Source organism: Aotus nancymaae, unplaced genomic scaffold (assembly GCF_030222135.1).
Source record: "Aotus nancymaae isolate 86718 unplaced genomic scaffold, 86718_ANA_hifiasm-v0.15.2.pri h1tg000041l, whole genome shotgun sequence".
Taxonomy (NCBI): Eukaryota; Metazoa; Chordata; class Mammalia; order Primates; family Aotidae; genus Aotus; species Aotus nancymaae.
Window position 1 is genome coordinate 2,747,035 of NW_026988455.1, and position 17,611 is coordinate 2,764,645.

Below are 17,611 nucleotides of genomic sequence, written 5' to 3' on the forward strand. Positions count from 1 at the left end.
CATTACTGTTTTGAGACATAGGGTCTCACTCTGTTGTCCAGGCTGGAGTACAATGGCACAATCGCAGCTCATTGCAGACTCGATCCCCTGGTTTCAAGTGATCCTCCCACCTCAGCCTCCAGAATAGCTTTTGTGGAGATGAGGTTTTGCCGTGTTGCCAGGCTGGTCTTGAACTCCTAGGCTCAAGCCATCCACCCACCTCAGCCTCCCAAAATGCTGGGATTACAGGCATCAGTCATTGTGCCTGGCCAAGAATTCTTGTAATTCAATAATGAGACCAAAAATTCAGATTAAACATGGACAAAAGAACAGACATTTCACTTTAGGCTGGGCACGGTGGCTCACATCTGTGATCCTAGCACTTTGAGAGTCCAAAGTAGGAAGATCTCTTGAGCTTAGGAATTCGAGACTAGCCTGAGCAACATGGTGAGACCTCATTTGCATAAAAAAATTTAAAATTAGCTGGGCATGGCAGCCTGTACCTGTAGTCTCAGCTACTTGGGTGGCTAAGGTGGGAGGATTGCTTGAGGTCAAGGCTGCAGTTAGCTGTGATCATGCCACTGCACTCCAGCCTGGGCTTTAGAATAAGACCCTGTCTCAAGCAAAAACAAACCAAAACCAAAGTAACTAATAATCACATGAAAAAATGCTCAGCACCATTAGTTGTTTTGTTTTATTTTTATTATTATGTTGTTTAGAGACAAGGTCTGGCTCTGCCACCCAGGCTGGAGTGCAGTGGTGCTATCTCGGCTCACTGCAACCTCTGTCTCCCAGGCTCAAGCCATCCTCCTACCTCAACCTCCCGAGTATTTGGGACTACAGGCATGTGCCACCATGCCCAGTTCATTTTTGTATTTTTTGTAGAGACACTATTTAGCCATGTTGCCCAGGTTGTATTAAACTCCTTAGCTCTAGCAATCTGCCTGCCTTGGTCTCCCGTAGCGCTGGGATTACAGGCCTGAGCCACTGTACCCAGCCTACTTATTTTAAAAGTGGTTATTAAAACCACAATGAGATAGCCACTGGAACAACTGTAATGAAAAAGAGACAATAATAGGTATTGATGAGGTTTTGGAGAACCTGAAACCTTCGTTTTCCTATTGGAAATGTAAAATTGTAGAGCCGCTTAGGAGAACAATTTGGCAATTCCTTAAAAAGTTAAACAAACTTAACAGAGAACCTAGAAATTACATTCCGAAGTATTTACCTAAGAGAAATGAAAGCACATGTTTGTACAAAGACTCATACGTGGATATTCATAGCAACTTCGTTTGTAATATGCAAAAACTGAGAAAAACCCAAATGTCCATCAGTGGATGAATGGATAAACAAAGTATGTTATATCCACATGATTGGATACTACTCAGCAATTAAAAAAAGAATGAATATTGATACAGCAAATGAGTACATTTCAAGATAAATATGCCGAGTAAAAGAATTCAGATACAAAAGTGTATGTAATATGTGACTCCACTTAACACAAAAGTTTACAAAATACAAACTAGTTCATAATGACAGCAGATCAGTTGTTGCAAGGATATTGGGTAGAGGGGACGATGATTGACTGAAACAGGGCTTGCAAGCTCTTTTGGGGTTATTCGAAATGTTCTTAAACTAGATTGTGGTGATGATTACACTCCATAAGTTTACTAAAAATTAGCAAAATGTACATTTAAAATGAGTGAAATTTTTTATAGTCATAATGGGAAAATTCTTTTTTTCTTTTTTTTGAGATGAAGTCTCGCTCTGTCGCCCAGGCTGGAGTGCAGTGGTACAGTCTTGGCTTATTGCAACCTCTGCCTGTTGGGTTCAAGCGATTCTTCTGCTTCAGGCTCCCAAGTAGATGGGACTACAGGCACATACCACCACGCCCAGCTAATTTTTGTATTTTTAGTAGAGAGAGGGTTTCACCATATTGGCCAGGCTGGTCTTGAACTCCTGACTTCGTGATCTGCCCATCTTGGCCTCCCAAAGTGCTGAGATTACAGAGATGAGGCACGTGCCTGGCTTATGGTAAAAATCTTAATTATAGACATTATAAACTGTTGGCTGACATTTGTATTCACAGGTGATAGTAATGAAGAGAGAAGCCATTCAGCAACAGGTTTATAAAAAATACAGCAAGAGAAGAAATGGAGCATTACTTTTTTAAAAACCATTTAACCATTTTTAAGCATACAGTTCAGTAGTGTTAAGTAAATTCACATTGAGACCAGGTGCAGTGACTCATACTTGTAATCCCAGGACTTTGAGGGACTGAGGTGGGAGGAGGATTACTTGAGTCCAGGAGTTCAAGACCAGCCTGGGCAATGCACTAAGACCCTATCTCTTAAAAAAAAGAAAGAAAGAAAGAAAGAAATTAGTAAGTGTGGTGTGCACCTGTAGTCCCTGCTACTCAGGAGGCTGAATTAGGAGGATCGCTTGAGCCCAGGAGATTGAGGGCATGATTGTGATTGTGTCACTAAATTCTAGCTTGACCCTGTCTCAAAAAGAAAAAAGTGTATTCATATTTGTTGTGAAACAGATCTCCAGAACTTTTCCGTTTTGCAAAACTGGAACCTATAACCATTATACAACTCCTCTCTCCTCCCTCTGACCCTGGTTGCCACCACTCTACTGTCTGTTTCTATGAATTTGACTACATTAGATACTTCACATAACTGGAATCACACTTTTTATCTTTTTGTGACTGGCTTATTTCACTTAGTATAATGCCCTCGGGTTTAATTTTGTTTTGTTTATAGTCCAGGTGTCTTTGATTTTTTTTTTTTTTTTTTGCCACCTAATAGCCATGAATTTCCAGGGAATAGGTTCTGTAGCAGCTCAAACTCCTGCCCATTGGTTCTCACAGAGTGTACTTTTCTGGGTGGAGAATGTTGGTGCTTCAGCTGTTCCTAGGTACCTTTCACTTTGGCTTCCATCTTTTTCTGATCTTTTTCCTTTGTGTGTTTTGGGAAGCTATCTAAGCTGTAGTGCTTTATATGCTCATTATATACATTAATTCTTTTGGCAAGAATCTTGTTTGTTACAGCAATGCCAGCAAACAAGATTCTTGCCAAAAGAATTAATGAGTAACATTAATTCCAACAACATACTGGGTAACATTCTAACTTCTAGTTTTGCCATGGTAATATTTGTAGGGCATTCCTTTTTGAATAGTAGCCTTTTTCTTGATGTCTACAGCATCACTTTTCTTGTAGATTTCTATGTCTGTGGCCAAAGGAACAACTCCATGTTTTCTAAAAGCCCTAGAGAACGTATTGCAGGTGCCTCTTCTCTTTTCCTTTCTATTTTTCATCTTGGTGAATTATTGGAAGATGGTGGTTCCCTGCGAAAGGCCAGACAAAATGGATGAATTTTAAAGTATGTAAATTATACCTCAAAAAAACTATTTTAAAAAGTAGAATTACCCTTAAACTAGACTCTATATCAAAGGGGTTGAATAGATAGCTTCAAAATGGACCAAAATATGCATACTATTTCAGAGAAGTATCAAAAATATTTTAACTGCGTTATTGAGGTGTGATTAATGTACTAAAAGCTGAAGGTAGTGTATATAACTTAATGTGCTTGGAAAGAGGTATAACACCTGTAAAAACCATTATTAGAATCAATGCCATAGACTTATATCCATTATCTCCACAAATTTCTTCCTGTCCCCTTACCTTTGTTTCCTTTTTTTCATTAGAGCACTTAACATGATATACCCTTTTAGCACATTTCTAAACATACAATACATTATTGTTAATCATAGACCCTATGTTGTGCAGTAAGTTTCCAGAACATATTTCTTTTGCATAACTGAAAATTTGAAGAGGTATCAAAAGTTAATGGGGTGAAAAAAGATTTTTCGGCTGGACATGGTGGCTCAAGCCTGTAATCCCAGCACCTTGGGAGGCCGAGATGGGCAGATCATGAGGTCAAGAGATTGAGACCATTCTGGCCAACATAGTGAAACCTCATCTCTACTAAAAATAAAAAATTAGCTAGGTGTGGTGGTGCATGCCTGTGGTCCCAGCTACTTGGGAGGCTGAGGCAGGAGAATCGCTTGAACTTGGGAGGTGGAGGTTGCAGTGAGCTGAGATGGCACCACTGCACTCCAGTCTGATGACAGAGTGAGACTGTCTCAAAAAAAAAAAAAAAGATTTTTAATAAATGTTTTTGTGGTAGCTAGTCAGCTGTGGAGAGACAGAGCAGGATTCTATTTATATAATCTTGTCTAATATCAACAAAAACAAGTTCTAGATACAGTAATATAAAGCATATTAAAGAAGGACTTCAACCAAGTCTAATTTAATATGTACTCATCTTCTAAACAAGCACGAACTTTCCAAACTTAGAGTAATTTAGAAAAGAACATGCATTGAAAAATGACAAATTTTGGCCAGGCACGATGGCTCATGTCTGTAATCCCAGCACTTCGGGAGGCTGAGGTGGGCGGATCACTTGACGTTAGGAACTCAAAACAAGCCCTGGCAACATGGTGAAAACTCATCTCTACTAAAAAATTAGCCTGACATGGTGGTGTGCACCTGTAGTCCCAGCCACTTGGGAGGCGGAGGGATGAGAATCACTTGAACCCAGGGGACAGAGGAGGTTGCAGTAAGCCAAGATCATGCCACTGCACTCCAGCCTGGGCAACAGAGTGAGAGACTGTCTCAAATAAATAAATAAATGACAAATTTCATAACATAAAACCAAAAAGCTACTGTGTGTTTCTTAAAAGAGTATATCACCTAAATGAAAACAGCCTTAGAGAAATCATATACAGCTACTGGAATAACTTTATCTGAGATACTGTGGGGTTAATATCTTAAATAATGGAATATCATACACAAGATCTATTATATACTACAGATTTTACAGGATGAATATATAAGATCTTACAAATTCATGTGGAAACCACTGAACATTTGTAACAAAAGGCACAAAATTCATAAAAAAGGAAGTAAACATACAAAGAAGTATAGATTAAAACAGTGATTACCATTTTTTCTATGTGTTTTTTGCTCCTTGTGTATTTTTTTAAAAACTTTTTATTTTGACAGGTAAGTTTTTTTTTTTTTAATGAATCTCATAGTCTTCAAAGTCAGAATAAAAATTTCTGCCTAATGATTAGCTGACAGGAAGATGCCTTTAAATGTTGTTTCTTTTTGTTTCCAGGAGGTATTGATGAAGATGTTGTGGTGATAGAAGCTTCTTCCACTCCCCAGGTTACTGCCAATGAAGAAATTAATGTTACCTCAACTGACAGTGAAGTGGAGATTGTAACAGTTGGAGAAAGCTATCGGTGAGATTTGAATTCTAAGTTAAATGTTTGAAATTTTAAATGTAAATATTAAACATGCTTGTGCTGCAAATATATGCATTTAAACAAAAATTTTTAAAGAGGCAGAATATTTTTATGTTGCCCAGGCTGGACTTGAACTGCTTGGCTCAAGTGATTCTCCTGTCTCAGTTTGTGTAGTAGCTAGGACTTTAGGCACATGCCACTGAGCCCGTGTAGATTATTGGTTTTCAAAGCAGGCTGCATTAAACTCACCTGGAGAGATAATAAAATAAAGATATATTGTTGCCTGGACTCTTTCCCAGACTCGAACTGGAACTTTAGAGGTTAGTCTTTTTAAAGCACCCCAAGTATACAGTGAGAGTTAAGAATTGTTGCTCTAAATAAACAATAATTTTTCTTAGTGTTTTATAAAATTGCATTTTTTAATGATGTAGAGAATTCATGATCTCCTTTGCAATTTAGATGTGAATAATACGTAAATATTGGGGATGGTACTAAAATTAAAAGTGAAAAATATATTAAGAAGTACTGATGTTGAAATAGCCCTTTTTGTTAAGTCTACTTGTTTCAAGATGTTACTCATTGATACCAGTGAAATTTGTGCTGTTACTGGGTTAGGGCACTGTAATTCAAAACATACTGTTTGCCTCTTTGTCCTTCACTCAGTAATTTCTTCTGTGCTCTGAAATAACACATCAGTGAAACATCCTCATTTGTTTTTATAAGTAACTGGAAAAGAGACGTTGCCCTATTGCAAAATCACTTCAAGTCTCCCCTCAAGCTATCAACTCCTAACACGGCATTCATCTTATACTTTAGATGATTATAAGTGTTGGTAATAATAGCAATAAAGAGTTGCTCTGTTACATTTGCTACACCAAACTAATAATCTAACAGATGAATCTTAATTTTTGTGTTGTAATGAATTTAAAAGGGCATTTGTTGATTGCATTTTAGTATGTTGTTACTGATTTTAAAAGTATTTCTGACATCTGTTACAAACACTTAGAACACGCTTTTTCACTGCCTTTTTTGCATCAAAGTGCTACTTCCAAAGGCATGGAAGTGAACATTCTATAACATATCCTTGTTTAATTTTTATACGATTTTCCCCAACTCTGATGAAAACTGATAATCATCGTTATATACCACACTTGTCCTGTGGCTGTGCATAGTGCTTGGTACAACAGTGACTCAATTTTTATAAGCTGTAAGGAGTCCTGAAATTACGGACCTGTTTTTCCTTACAGGGCTGGAGGTCTTCTTTTGGACATGGTGATGCCAAGCAGATTCATTTACCTGAGTAATAGATAGTGATCTTGAAAAAGACCAAAAGTGTTCACGACTCATTGTTATTTTCCTTATTGTTATCTGGGATATTAACTTTGTTATTGTTTAGCTGGCTTTTGGCCCTTTCATTTAAGAGAATATTTCTGTGTTTTAGAGTGTTTTGTGTCAGAATTTGATAATTGCTACCAATCATAGTGGCTACTAATACCTCCTTGAGACTTCCTCATACATCAGTTTTTTTTGCACTTGCTCCGTCTGGTAGAATATGATGCTTTCACAGAAGTACTGCAAAGTGAACCTATTACTTCCTTCAGCTATTAACACTTCCCAGAGATAATAGACTGCTCAGTCTTATCATAGACTTGGTTTTTCAAGAATTTTAAGTGGTGATACCTGTCCTCAGATGAAACCATTTTATCCCAAGACATTTGTTTACTATCACTGCTCAAGCTATACCACAACTGTTTCTGATATGTACTATCCTGTTTTGACAGTGGCTCAGTAATTAACCTTTATACTCCTTCTTAAGAATTTTATTTTAGAATTTGAACTCCTTTTTAAACTCTTAATTTCTGTAATTGTTGAAGTTCAAGTTGGACTGAAAATGTGGAGGCCATTTTCAGCCCACTTTGACCTTTGGAGTTCTCTTCTGAGTAGTTAAGCTCCTACCCTCGATGACCTTTTATATTACAAATCTTTTCCATAAATGCTGACAATAAACTTAAAAGCAGTTTTATATTTAGTTTGAGCAGGAGAAAGCCCTTGTGTTTTATTGGCCTCACCTTTCTAAAAGATACATTTTTTTCTCTCGGAGCCTTAGGACTGCATGTTCTACGTATTATCCCTATATATCCTTAGTCTAAATCATTATAGTGAGTCCTTAAAAGTATACATACCTGTAAGTAAATTTAGAACTGTGTAATGCCACACACATACTTAAATGAAGTTAGATGTTTAGAGTTTGCAGTCACGTGTTTTAAAAGCATAAAGCAGCTCATGCAAGTGATATTTCTTATGGCTGCCAAACTAATATGTACTTGTGGATGTTTTTAAATATGTAGGGTGTTATTTTATTCCTTTACCTATAGTGAATAATCTTAGCTATTAACAGAAAATATAAATAGTTTATTATAACCTAGGTAAATACTCAAAGTAACCATGGAAGAGAGAGTAGCATTCTTAAACAGAATCGTATATTTTACACTAATGATTGGTACAACATAGCATTTATATTCTTAGGTTAGTTGGTTGGTGATTCATACAGCAAAGTTTACTGAGTGCCGGACATTGTGCTAGTCATGATTTTTAATTCTATTACCATTATTTCTTTGGAGAAATGTTGTATGAAAAACTTAACATTTAGTAAGAAAGGCTTACGGGTTTTTGTGGTTACTAAAAATTATTTATTTATATTTACTAACCGAATATTGATGTAATTTAAGGTCTCGTTCAACCCTTGGGCACTCCAGATCTCATTGGAGCCAGGGTTCAAGTTCTCATGCAAGTCGGCCACAGGAGCCACGGAGCCGCAGTAGGATTTCTACTGTTATACAGCCCTTGAGGCAGAATGCAGCAGAAGTTGTGGACCTTACCGTTGATGAAGATGGTAAATTGAAGTAGTAACAGTAGCAAATTATTTGATAAAAGGAAATCTTAATATGCTAGAAACTCCTCCTACTACTTACTGGTAATGTATTAACTACAGGGAAATTGTCAGACATTTTAATCTCACGTTTTTAGTTGATATGATATCCTAGGCTTGTAAATTTACCTAAAATTTTTTGTGGTTATTGTTTCATTACTTGACAGCTATTTTCTCAGGAAAAAAAAATATTTTTACAAGTCGTAGTTTGAGTTTAACTCAAACTAGTTTAGTTTGATTTGTAATATGATTGTCTTTGACTTGCCGTGAAAAATAGAAGCAGCACTTTTTATATACAAACACAAAAGCATTATAACTGAATTTTAAATGACTAATACTGGTTGTTTAAAATATTTAGCTTTACTTTTAAAAGTTAGGTTATTCTTTAATATTATTGGTACCTTTTTGTGCTGCTCAGTTTTTGTGTTTTATTTTGGCTTACGGCTGTACCCAAGTAACTGAGGAAACAAAACCAGAGTTGGAATACAGAGGTTAGGAAAAGTGGTAGAATTCATGAATATATGAATGAATACATATGTGAATTTGCCCACATATTGAATCATCTTGAGGTGTTATTAGTTATATCTTAGGAATTGGTCAGTCATAATTTCCCTAAATGAAAATGGTAAGCCATATATAAGTTTGTTAGGCTTGGGAGTTAGCTGTAAATTGGGCAAAGAACATATCAGGTAGATGGAAAGAGTTGATAGGTGGAAAGAGTTAGAGGCCATACGCGATCAGCTCTTTTATGGGCTGTTTGCAGTTTGGGTGGTCATAACTTTCAGAGTACCAGTACTGAGTTGTTTATGAAGAGATAAACAGCTGTTTGCATTTCATTCAACAATCTCTGGTTTTTGTTTTGAAACACCGTAAGTTATATGTAAGACAGTGGCTAATGTAATAGGGATTAACTAATGATTACTCAGAGTTAATTAAATACAGGGTGACTATTTTGGAAACTTTTTGTATGTGTTCCAGTGTGACACCTGCTAGCCAGTAAGTAGGAGACGGCGATAGAGTATAGGCTTTTCCTCACTAGAGTAAGTTCAACCAAAAGTTACACTTTACTGGGTTAAAAGTATTCCAGTGATCAGTAGATACCCTCTTCCTCCCCTAGTTTTTCTCAGTGGAAAGTTTCTCTCTTACTAAAAATAAATCTAAAACTTAAGTATATGAGACCAGTGGTTCTCAACCAGGGGAACTTTTCTCCCCCAGGTGATAATTGGCAATGTCTGCAGACATTTTTGGTTTTCACAGTTAGGGAAGAATGCTACCGACACCTAATGGGTAGAGAACAGTGACGTTGTTAAACATCACAACTCACAGCGCACATCTCCTCCCCACCAAAGAATTGTCTAGCCCAAAATGTTAGTATTGCCAGGATTGAGAAACCCTGGTTAAACTATTTACAAATAAACAGAAGTTCTTCCCCCCCCACCTTTTTTATGTATAAGCAATTCGCATATGCGTTTGTACATAGTAGTATTGAAAGTAAAGTGACCCATATGGACTTACAGGTACTATTTGTACCTAAGGAATTAGCTTACCATACTGCATTATATAGAAAGTCAATCTTCTCATTCCACAGCATGTTAAGAGAGCCCCTTCTTTTCAGATTTAATTGTTGTGACTATGCTTTGGATGGATTTATTCCCATTGTTCTCCATTTTAAGCAACCATTTTGCAATTAGTTCTTTGAAAGTTAACTCACAAGTTGAGGTCTGTCTGAAATTTCTCTTACTTTCTGACAGAAAAATGTTAATTTTTATTAGAAAGCACTGATGAATATTAATATTTACAAAATTTTCTTTGGAAAACGTACAAAAAGGCATGGAAAGAAGATTAAAACAGATATTAGAAATCATAGCTAAGGTTAAGTGATTACTCTATATAAAGCATCATATGACGTATGTGATCTCAGTTCATCCTAATGACTGTTCTATGAAGAAAATTCTGTTACTTTTCCAGTTCTGCGAATGAGGAAATGGAGAATGGTTAAGTTAACTTATTCATATTCATACTGTCAGTGGTGAAATCAGTATTACTATCCAGACAGTCTTGGCCTAGAATCCATATTGTGTCAAAGTGTGGTTTGTAACACTGTTCTGACAACTTGTGACCATGTGTATGTGCTTAGCAAGGAACTTTTACTTCCCTTTTACTCTTCTTTGTGATAGATCAGAGAACTTACTTAGAAGCTACCTGAAAACTGTTATCACCTAAATTATTGGAATATGGTTATAAGTCTTAGATTTTTAAAAATGCAGTAATATTTTAGTAACATGTCAGTTTGATATTGCAGTTTAGCTTTATGAAATCCTTCTTTCTTTACCATATGTTTTTAGAGAGTTTGTATTTTTAAAGTATGCTTGTTTATTAATTATCATAAACGCATTAGCTTTGATTAAAATACACCCCTTTGTCTAATTTGTTTTGAAATGCTAAGTTGACATTTTGTATTTTGTAGAACCTACTGTAGTACCTACCACTTCTGCAAGAATGGAATCACAAGCTACTAGCGCTTCCATTAACAATTCAAATCCATCTACCTCTGAGCAGGCCTCTGATACTGCTTCAGCTGTCAGCAGTAGCCAACCTTCAACAGTGTCAGAGACTTCAGCTACTCTTACAAGCAATAGTACCACTGGCACTTCTATAGGAGGTATGTAAAAAAGTTGGGGAGAGAAGATGTTTCGTCATTACTTTTGTTAGGAAAAGTATTGTTTTTAAGTCTAAGATTTTAGCTGTATTAATAAGAGAGTATTCTTACTTTATAATAAACTTCATATGTCAGCAAGATAGTCTTCATTATAATTAGGCTGATTTCATAGTTTGTGTGCTATATGTGACCAGATTATTATAGCTCAAATAAGAGAGCTTGGGGAGAGGTATATGGCTGACACCAAAAGCATGAGCAACAAAAGCAAAAGTAGTTAAGTTGTACTTTATCAAAATTTAAAACTTTTGTGTATTAAAGGAAATTATCAAGATAGTGAAAGCCTATAGAATGGAAGACAGTTATTGCAAATGATATATCTGATAAGCACTTTAGAATCCAGAATCTACAAAGCACTCTTTTTTTTTTTTTTTTTTGAGATAGAGTTTTGCTCTTGTTGCCCAGGCTGGAGTGCAATAGTGCAATCTTTGCTCACTGCAACCTCCGCCTCCCGGCTTCAAGCAATTCTTCTGCTTCAGCCTCCGGAGTAGCTGGGATTACAGGCATGCAACACCACACCTGGCTAATTTTTTGTATTTTTAGTAGAGACGGGGTTTGTCCGTGTTGGTCAGGCTGGTCTTGAACTCCTGACCTCAGGTGATCTACCCACCTCGGCCTTCCAAAGTGCTGGGATTACAGGCATGAGCCCCCATGCCTGGCCTACAAAGCCACTTTTAAAACAACCCAACAGGCCAGGTGTGGTGGCTCACGCCTGTAATTCCAGTACTTTGGGAGGTTGAAGTGGTAGGATTGCTTGAGGCCAGGAGTTTGAGACCAGCCTGGCTAACATGGTGAAACCCCATCTCTATTTATGTTTAAAAAATAAAAAAGTAAAAACAAACCCCAACCCAACAGAAAGACAACCCAATTTTAAAATGAGAAAGGATTGAATAGACATTTGTGAAGAAGCTATACAAATGACCAAGAAGCACAAGGTGCTGAACATCATTAATCATAAGGGAAATGCAACTGAAAACCGCAATGAGATACCACTTGACACCCACTAGGGTATCTATAATTACAACACAAACAAAAATAGAAAATCATCAGTGTTGGCAAAGATGTAGAGAAATTGGAACCCTTGAGAATTGGAGGTAGGAATACAAAATAGTGCAACTGCTGAGGAAAACACTGATGGTTCCTCAGAAAGTTAAAATAGAATTACCATTGGATGCACTAAGTCTGCTCCTTAGGTATTTTCCCAAAATAATTGAGAATGGGGATGGGAGTTTTTAAAATTTTAATGATGTCTGTTTTCTGGGGTTTTTTGGTTATTGTTTGTTTTTTTGGTGTCATATGTAAGAAACCATTGCCTAATCCAGAGTCACAAATATTTATTCCAGAGTTTTCTTTACAGTTTTAGCTCTTATATCAAACTAGTTATTATGTTTCAATTAGCAGTGATACCACTAGCGCTCTTTCATATCAGTTGTTAACTGAGTCTTAAATAGCTTTCTTTTGTTTTTGGATAATGGTACAGAGATATGAACTTGCTAATTGCTTACCAATAGGGACACTGTAGACCCTGTAGCTTGTGGATTGACTAAGTCACCATTATTAACGAAACCATCTTATATTTTCCATCACTTTTTGCTTTTAAATAGTGTCTCATTTAATTCTTTTAATATTCATATAATTTACATTTAGCATTAGAAAACTATGTGTGGATGGATCAGGAAGTACTCTCTCCTCTGGAAAACTGAGGGCAGAATTGAGAAACATTCTCAAGGAGATTTCCCAGGAGTGTCTTTCTTTTTGGCCCAGGCTAGTTGTGAAGTCCCGAGCTCAGGTGATCCACCTACCTCAGCCTCCGGAGTAACTGGTACTACTGGTGTGAACCACTGTACCCAGTAAGGGTGTCTTTTAAATACATTCTCTGAAAAAATGTAGACAGAAACGAAATGGGCTTTTATTTCAGTTGTTGAGTACATACTTTTTCCTTAGCTTGTTACTTGGGTATCTTATATGTTATTGTATATATTTTAATTCTTAAAAAAAAAAAAAATCATTGACATGGTGAGACTCATACCTGTAATCGCAGCTTTTTGGGAAACCAAGGCAGTTGGATCACTTGAGCCCAGGAATTCAAGACCAGCCTAGACAACATGGTGAAACCTTATCTCAAAAAAACAACAAAAAAAAGGCCAGGCACAGTGTCTCATATCTGTAATCCCAGCACTTGGGGAGGCTGAGTCAGGCAGATGATGAGGTGAGATCGAGACCATCCTGGCTAACATGGTGAAACCCTGTCTCTACTAAAAATACAAAAAATTAGCCGGGCATGGGGGTGGGTGCCTATAGTCCCAGCTCCTCAGGAGGCTGAGGCAGGAGAATCTCTTGAACCTGAGAGGTGGAGGTTGCAGTGAGCCAGGACAGCACCATTGCACTCCACCCTGGGCCACGGAGTGTGTCTCAAAAACAAAAACAAAAACAAAAAAAACCCAGAAACTCTTAGAAATTAGCAAGGCATGGTAACACACACCTGTAGTCCCAGCTACTTGGAGACTAAGTCTGTAGAATCATGTGATTCTGAGGAGTCGAGGCTGCAGTGATCCTCAGTGGCACCACTGCACTCCAGCCCAGGTGACAGAGTGAGACCCTGTTTCAAAAAATAAAAAAATTCTTGATATTGGCATTTCTCTTGCCATTTCAGAAATGAAGAAATCTGAGAAGTTAAGTACCTTGAACAAAATCATAATAATCTTTGAGGCAAGGATTTGACTTCTCGTTGACTCCTGTCTCCTGTTACAGCTTTATGTAGTATTATTCCTTTCTTTTTTTTGAAACAGGGTCTGACTCTGTCATCCCGGCTGGTATGCAGTGGTGCAATCTTGGCTCACTGCAATCTCCACCTCCTGGGCTCAACCTGATCCTCCCTAGTAGCTGGGGAACCACAGGCATGCACCACTATGCCTGACTAATTTCTGTATTTTTGTAGAGATGGAGTTTTGCCATGTTGCCCACACTGGCCTGTCTCCTGGCCTCGAGCGATCCACCTCCCGTTAGCCTCCCAAAGTGCTGGGATTACAGGTGTGAACTACCACGCTTGGCCTATCTGTAGCATTATTCTTATGTAGATTTTATGTGATACAATCCCAACTTTATTTCGGAATAGTCCAAAAGCATTTATATATAAATCTTTGTTCTTTCACAACTCAGATTTAATTTCTGAGCATCTTGGCTACAGTCCTAAATGGGCCTCTCTTAAGGTCCATTTTCTTCCAGGACGCTGTGGAACATTAGTTAAACTGTTTTCTCCACAACCTGTCCTTACCTTATACCTTTTTGCATATTTCCAACCCTCACATTCAAGCCATCTAGCTTCACACTTGGACCCAAGTTCCTCCATACATTTATGGGTTCTAATCGTGGGCTTTCTGTAGGAAATCACCATAGTATTAATGTATCTTGATCAGCTCCCTTTCCTGCCTCTAAGTGCCTATTTCAAAACATTCTCCTTTTCCTCAAGGTTTTCATTCCCCAGGGGAAAGTTAAATAAATAACTAAATAAAGTTCTTAAGCGTGAACTCCCGCAACTTCCAACACCTTAAAAACTTTTGTGGGTCTCTACCTGTCCTTCTCTACTAATTCTTAGTCTCCTAACTCCTTCCTCTCCGTTCCATTTCCTTTATCTGTCCTCTACCTCTTATCCTTTTCTTTGTCCTAACCTTGCTTTAACAGTGATCTTCCCCGTGTCTTCAGCATCTTCTCTGGTTTCATTTCCTTAGTACATGCACATGTATACTTGTGTTAGGTCTATGTACTTTTAAGTGTATTTTTGTCACACTAAACTCTTTCCTCTAATGGGCTTCTGACTCCTTTCATAATGAATAAACACGATCTTTTAAAATCTGACAATAGTCTCCTTTTCATAATTGATTTTCTTCCCGGGACTGCGTTCTCATACCCCTTCTCTCTAGCCCATTTCATTAACTGCAAGTGTTGTCATCTATCACTAGTATGCTGATGTCTCTCTCTTCTGTGTTTTTTGACCACCCTATTTGTTTTAAACTTTTTTTTTTCGAGACAGGGTCTTGCTTTGTCACCTAGGCTGGAGTGCAGTCTCACTGCAGCCTCCACTTCCCAGGCTCAAGCAATCCTCCTGCATCAGTTCCCCAAGTAGCTGGGACTAAAGGCACGCTCCACCACACCTGGCCAACTTATGTACTTTTTTGTAGAGATTTTTGCCGTGTTGCCTGGGCTGGTCTTGAACTCCTGGACTCAAGCAATTCACTCGCCTCCGCTTCCCAGAGGGCTGAGATTACAAGCGTGAGCCACCACGAATGGCCATTTTAGACTTTCATGTCCAGTTGCCTCTTGGACATCTGTCCTGGACCAATCTGCACCCAGTTCAAACTCTGTGTGCCAGAAATAGCTCATTATCTGCCTGACCTCTCCATGTGGTCCTTGTGTTATGCGTGTATGATAGCTTATATATTCATTTTTTTTGGTCTTTTTTCTTTTTTGTGTATTTTTTTTTTGCTTCTTTTTTTTATATTCATTTGTTTAACAAATATTTATTGATGGCACACTATATGTCAGGCAGTGGAAACAAAACAGATAAGTTTTTGTTCTAACAGAGCTTACATTCTAGAGGATAACAATAGATAACAAATGTTGAGCCAATAAGTTGGCCAGTGGATTTACCTGTCATAACTCTGATTTTTGCAGTAACTAATGAGGCAGATTTTATTACTCTTATTCTACAGGTGAAGTAACACATCCAAGGTTATATGATAGTGGAAGAAGAATTCAAACCTAGGCAGTCTGGCGTGGCACCTGTACTTTTCCTCGTTATGCCAAGATTTCTCAATCTTGGCACTGCTATTGACTTTGGGCCAGATAGTACTTACAGTGGAGGGTGGGGAAGGGCTGTGCATTATAGGATATTTAGCAGCCTCCTTGGGTTCTAGCCTCTAAATTCCAGTAACACCACCTCCCTTCCAATTGTGGCACCAAAAGTGTCTGCAGGCATTAGCAGATATTGGGGACAGCATTGCTTTATGCTATACTAGAAACCGGTGTTTCTGTTCTAATACTGGTTGATTTGTATCCTAAATTGTCTCCATGTTTGATGATGAGCTCCTTAAGGGCCAAAGCGCAAGTGTTTCTCTTCTTGGCACTTAGCTACATGAGTGCATGCCTCTTTTCCCTTGTGAATTTAACTTAAATTTAGAAAGTGTTTATTGAGCCACCTACGTTGTGCAAGCGTGTTTCCGGTTGCTAGAGATAAAAACGGCAAAGGCAGATAATGTAAGTTATGTCAAAGGCCAGGACTTTCATTTTCACCTTTGTGTCATCCGATGCCTTTTGTAGAGCTTTTTCCACACCTTTATTATGTGTAAGTCTGTTGAATGAATGATTAAATTCATGCCTGCATCTCAGTAATCCTGCTAGAGTTACTGAAGGCACTCCTAGGAGGGACTTTAACCAAATTATTGTCACTGGGCTGTGGAGTTAATTTCCCTGATGCAGGTTTGTGATTGTTTCGTTTTTACTGGGCTCTCTATGGGTTAATTTTCATACAAAAAGAAGTGTTTTATTTACTGAATCTGTTATCTTTGTATTTCAGCTCTAATTTATGGCAGTTTTATTTAGGTAGTAACTCTTAAATGAGAGGCTAATTGGTTGTCTTTACTTGAGGATGCAAGCCTATTTGAGAAAAAAAGAGGTTGTGGACAATAGGAAAATAGACTATTTAACTGGAAGGCAAATCTGTTGCCTAGGAAGTAGAGCTATAAGATCAGTCTTCTTTTTGAAGTCATACTGTTAATTATTTTATGCCTTAAGTATGTGTTCAGCCTTAAATATATTATAGTCATTGTGCTTACTCTTCTCTCAATCTGATTTTTATATTCAAAATCCTCGAAGGCAAAAGGAGACAATCTATTTCTTAGCAGATACATGTCATATCTGTCACTTTAGTGATGGTTGCAAACTCATATCCTGACTTTTAGAGTCTCAGGTAATCCTCAAATAATTTGGTTTGTAAAATTAAAGTGTCAGAGTTGGAAGGAACCATGAAGGTCATTTAGTGTATCCCAGTGAGTGAATTTAGTGTCCCAAAGGTTTTCAACCTTTTTTTCCTGATGTAATACACAATAAATGACATTGACTTGTTTAACACTTTTACATAAGGACTAAGATAAAATCTTGAAAATGCTGTAGCAAGTAAAGCTACTGAAATAATGAGTAATTTGTTACACATATTATAATTTATAGGAAACAGTTACTTAATATTGGGTTCAGCGTAGCCCTAAGAGACTGTTGATCATGGTCAGTTCCTGATATGCTACTTTTAACTTTGTCCAGGTTATTCAAGACATTTGGAATGCAAGTGAATGAAAGTAACATAATTATAGAACTGACTTTGATATTGGGTTCAGCGTAGCCCTAAGAGACTGTTGATCATGGTCAGTTCCTGATATGCTACTTTTAACTTTGTCCAGGTTATTCAAGACATTTGGAATGCAAGTGAATGAAAGTAACATAATTATAGAACTGACTTTGAAACTGCCATTATTTGTTTTAAAAAGTAAGCAATTTGTTGGCTTTGTTTTTGTTACAAATTACAATATTTCTCATGTCAACTGATGCTGATAAAGTAGCACTAATTCTAGGGTCAGTTAGAGATTAGTGATAATTTGTATTTTTCTTCCATCCAAGTTCACAG

The 17,611-nt window shown here is 37.5% G+C and overlaps 1 protein-coding gene across 8 annotated transcripts in view; it reads left to right on the plus strand.

Moving 5' to 3' along the window:
• Positions 1-17,611, plus strand: part of RNF111 (ring finger protein 111) — a 102,362-nt gene that overhangs the window by 49,702 nt on the left and 35,049 nt on the right. For all 8 annotated transcript variants that reach the window (XM_012443090.3, XM_012443089.3, XM_012443084.2 and 5 more), the window contains 3 exons: positions 5,164-5,290; positions 8,023-8,186; positions 10,690-10,884. In XM_012443090.3, coding sequence (XP_012298513.1) covers positions 5,164-5,290; positions 8,023-8,186; positions 10,690-10,884 — 486 coding nt within the window. The remainder of the gene's footprint in view (positions 1-5,163; positions 5,291-8,022; positions 8,187-10,689; positions 10,885-17,611) is intronic.